Source organism: Rutidosis leptorrhynchoides, chromosome 2 (assembly GCF_046630445.1).
Source record: "Rutidosis leptorrhynchoides isolate AG116_Rl617_1_P2 chromosome 2, CSIRO_AGI_Rlap_v1, whole genome shotgun sequence".
NCBI lineage: Eukaryota > Viridiplantae > Streptophyta > Magnoliopsida > Asterales > Asteraceae > Rutidosis > Rutidosis leptorrhynchoides.
In genome coordinates, this window is record NC_092334.1 from 372,932,229 (window position 1) to 372,936,673 (window position 4,445).

General features: G+C 40.1%; 1 protein-coding gene across 1 annotated transcript; it reads left to right on the top strand.

The window, feature by feature from the left end:
- Positions 1–356: 356 nt before the first annotated feature.
- On the top strand, positions 357–1,414 carry LOC139888988 (uncharacterized). The gene is made up of 3 exons (XM_071871964.1): positions 357–364; positions 457–1,264; positions 1,397–1,414. The coding sequence occupies exons 1-3, from the start codon at positions 357–359 to the stop codon at positions 1,412–1,414; spliced, it is 834 nt and encodes a 277-aa protein (XP_071728065.1).
- Positions 1,415–4,445: the final 3,031 nt, after the last annotated feature.

Below are 4,445 nucleotides of genomic sequence, written 5' to 3' on the forward strand. Positions count from 1 at the left end.
CGTATATTTATCGATAAAATCTTCATTGATGATTAGTTAAAACCCCAAATTGATTGATTAACTGAGCGAATAACATCTTTATGTTTTCTTCATTCAAACCTGCATTTGCTGCAGCCTTGCACGTTTTTTCAATTTCTTGTGCAAATGTATTTAAGTAACCCTTAAATATGGATCGAGCTTCAAAGTTATTATCAACTTCATGTGCATGGTTATGGTCATGTGCATGGTTATGGTCCCCCCTACTTCATGTATATATTCGTGGATCAATTCGTGTCGATGTGTGAATTTACCTTACAAAAAGAGTTGCTCTAAAAACATAACAGCCTATCTTTGATACTGAACCTTACAATTTCTATATGAAGCGGTATTTATAATTTTATAGCATACCCATATACTGAAAGCATGTACCTAACAGTTTTTCCGCTAACGAAATAATAACGATGAGGTTGGGGCTAGGGTTGAAGCCGAGGTTGCAAAACAAGTGAAAACGATTCGAGAAGAGTTCGAAAGAAGGCTTATCGAGCCTCGGGGTAACGGTAAAAAGGAGTTTAGTTACAAGGAGTTTCGAGCGACTAAACCTCCTATGTATCATGGAGAACCGGATCCGTTAGTGAGTACTCGTTGGATCTCGGCTATCGAAGGATGTTTTCGTACAAGTGAGTGTCCTCCGGACAAGAAAACAAGAATCGCTACTAGTTTGTGGCGAGATGGTGCGAAAGATTGGTTGGATGGTAAAATTGATGCGGTTGGTGAAGAACCGTTCATGGGTTTGTCATGGGGCGATTTTCAGAAAGAATTCTTTGAAGAATTCCAAACGCAAGCCGACTTAACAAGAATGCGTGAGGAGATACGCGTATTGAGACAAGGGTCTATGGACCTAAATACTCTACGAGCAACCTTTATGTCTAAGGTGTTATTTTGCCCCGAGTACATAAATAACGAAAGGTTGTTGATGCAAGATTTCCGTAAGGCTTTAAACGACGAGTTACGTGGGAAGATAAGTCTTGGGCAAGTGAACTCGTTTGCCGAGCTATTTGCCTTCGCTAAGGGTTTTGAGCCATATCCTTGGGAGCAGAACAATAATGATCCGAGTAAGAGAACGGTTGACTCGTATGGCGCTCCGAGTAAGAGAACTAAAAGCGCAATTGGAGGTACGAGTAATGTGGGAAAAGGAACATCGAATTCTAGTGCATCTAGATGTTTTAAATGTGGCGAAAGAGGTCACAAGTTTTGGGAGTGCCCGGCATCGGGTTATTGTGATGTTGTATGTTATAATTGTCATGGAAAAGGGCATCGCAAAGCGGAGTGTCCCGCGCTAGGGATGTCGAACGTCATGAGGAGATGATGAGGTACATTTATGTTGTTTTTGTATAATGTACTTTTGTGTTAAATGCAGTGTGAGTGTAGGCCTTAGTTAAATTTTATTCTTCGTTGGAGATAATAGTAGCAGGTGGTCGGCCTACTATTGTGATTTTGATTTGCACTCGGCAGAGTGTGTTGCTTGTTTGACGCCTTAACTTTTGCATGAGTCCTTATTGCATAAGAGTTTTGTGTTATGGTGTAAAGGTCATTAAGCTCGCTTGAGTGAGACCTGTAGGACATTGGAGACGATAGTGTCCTAGTGAGTGGGACGATTGGGCGTTTATGTGTAAGATTTAATTGTTCGATGTGTTGATGGTTAGTTTTATCCGTTAGGATTCACTATGGTGTAGCAGGGCGCGATGTTACACTACTCGTTGTGATCGAGGCCAAAAGAGCGTGTGTTGATGGTCAGTGTTATCCGTTAGGATTCACTATCGTGTAGCAGGGAGCGATGTTATACTACTCATTATGATCGAGGCTAAAAGCGCATGTACAGGTTAGTGTTATCCGTCAGGATTCACTATAGTGTAGCAGTGCGCGATGTTACACTACTCGTTTAGCAATCGAGGCCAAAAGAGCGTGGACGTGAAATGGATAGACAATTTGACTTATCCATACGATGTAGTGACTAGCAAATTCGAGTTAGTTCACTTGATGATCGACTAGCCTTATAGGTGTAGTCTAGCGAAGTGTGTTGACTTGGATTGATTGTTTATAGTTAACCGAGTATATGGTGACGAGACCATAATGCAAATTGTACAATTGACGAAATTGACAAGGCGTGTCAATATATTAGCTAGTGATACAATGTCTGTTAGCAATCGAATGTGACGTGGTGAGTGATGTCGATTGATCTCACCTTTGATGACCAAGTTGGCGATTGGTGATTGTGTGGCGAGTGTTGTACACTCTTGATGGCCACTTTTCTTTTATTTATGTGTGATCATGGTATGCCGTTCGAGAGGCATTTTCGTGGACCACGTACGAGTGCAAGTAAAGTCACGGGTGTTGACTAGTTTTGAAGTTTGTTGATAACCGTGTCAACGGTTAAGATAAGTGCGAGTTAGAGTATAAGACTTGGTGTTTCCAAGCATCTCTGTGACGGTAAGTGAAAAGATGTTAGGTTCGTTGTACGGCCTAAATAGTTGAGGCTAGCGGTCGAGGCTAGTGTGATGCGAGTGTTGAACCATGGAGTTCGTTGGTTCGTTGGATTTCAAGACGTTAAGTGAAGTGTTGCATCAAGTGCGAATCCCGAAAGGGTTGAGTTGTGAAATCTTGATGACATTAATGGGAGTTGTATAACACAATGATAGGTGCCTTCCATATACCTAGTAGTGTAATGTTGGCTCCGATGATGATTATTTTGTACTTGGGTGACGATGAGAAACCCGAAGGTACGATGATGTGTGGTGATGACGTTTGGCGGATGCCAAAGACTAGACTTAGTTAAGAAGTCGAGGTTTGAATACCTCTCGAGTTGTTCGTGAAGAGTTAGTGAAAGTGACCAACGTTATAACCGGTCATTTGTAATTCAAAAAGTAGAAATTCCGCCAGATGCGACGATCTTGACGGTGAATGTATAGGATTAAAGATCCTAAGTGGGGGAGTAAACTATCGGAGATTTCGGTATAGCCCCTAAATTGTATATGTGATCGTGCGGGCTAGCGGAAGTTGTCCCGATGGAGAACGATCACGTAGCGTAAGTTGTTGACTTCGACTATTGAGTTTCGTTTTGTAAGTCCCATGTGTGGAGATGTTGACGGCGTGTTTAAATGAAAAGTCAACATTTGCGTAATCGAGAGAACGGATGTCGCTTAAGTTGAGAATAAAAACTTTGAAAATCTTCGGAAAAGTCCCGAGTTGGACTTTGAGGTGGTTTGAGAAGGTAATTTCGCGACACTAGTCGAGGTGGCGAAATTTTCGAATGTAGATGGCGAGAGATTTTCGGAATATGTCGGTATGATTTCCAAGAAATTCATTGATGAAAATTGTAATGGTGAGAATCGTCGGCAAGTTATGCCATTCTTAGACGATTATGAGTTGAATGATGAGGTCGATGGTAGTGAAAAGTTCGGTTGAACGAAAGTGTGAAGTGTTAACTTCTAGGTGTTGGTGCGGATCACGAGGACGTGATCGAAATAAGTGGGGGAGAGTTGTAAGACCCGTATTTCATACGTATATATATATATATATATATATATATATATATATATATATATATATATATATATATATATATATATATATATATGAAAATGTACGTAGATGCATAATATATATTCGTCGTATTATATATATATATATATATATATATATATATATATATATATATATATATATATATATATATATATATATGTATATATATGGTACATATATATATATATATATAGAGTGCAAGCAACGTATGACGAATATATATAGATGTATATACGTGCTAAATATATATATAGATAGCGTACGATGGGTTTAACGAAATAACATACGAGTTGGGATGTGTGGTTATGAAGTGCGAGCATGCATGTAAGTAGGTAAATATGTGCACGAAACGATGTATGTGGGTATGCAAGGTGGGAGTTTAGAGGGTTTAAATGTGTGAACGAAGAATGTATAAGTAAATGTAGATATATATGTATACACGTTGCATGCATGTATGTAAAGGTTATGAGAGTGATCGAAGAGTTGTTATACGTGTTCCAAGTGTTTGTATGTTTCGTGAATGAAGAGAATGAAGCGTGTACGAGTGGAAGGGTGTTCATACGAGAAAAATGGTCAAAACATGTTCATCATCGCGGCGTGGAGCTTCCTAGTCACGGCACTATTTTTGCAATGGTTTCGAGAACAGCACGCGGGCAAAAAGGGCACCAGACCACGGCTGATCTCGCGGCGCGGACCTTGGAGGTCGAGGCGCGACCACGCAGGCAAACTGGTTCCAGATTTTGTAATTTTAAGAGGTATCGAGGGCATTTCGATCATTTCGCGTGTGTGCCAGATTTGGGATCTTAAATCCCATTCACCGATTTCATTTCTATCATTTCTTTTCCTTTTTCTCTTCTATTTTCTTCCAAAACTTCAAAACCCCA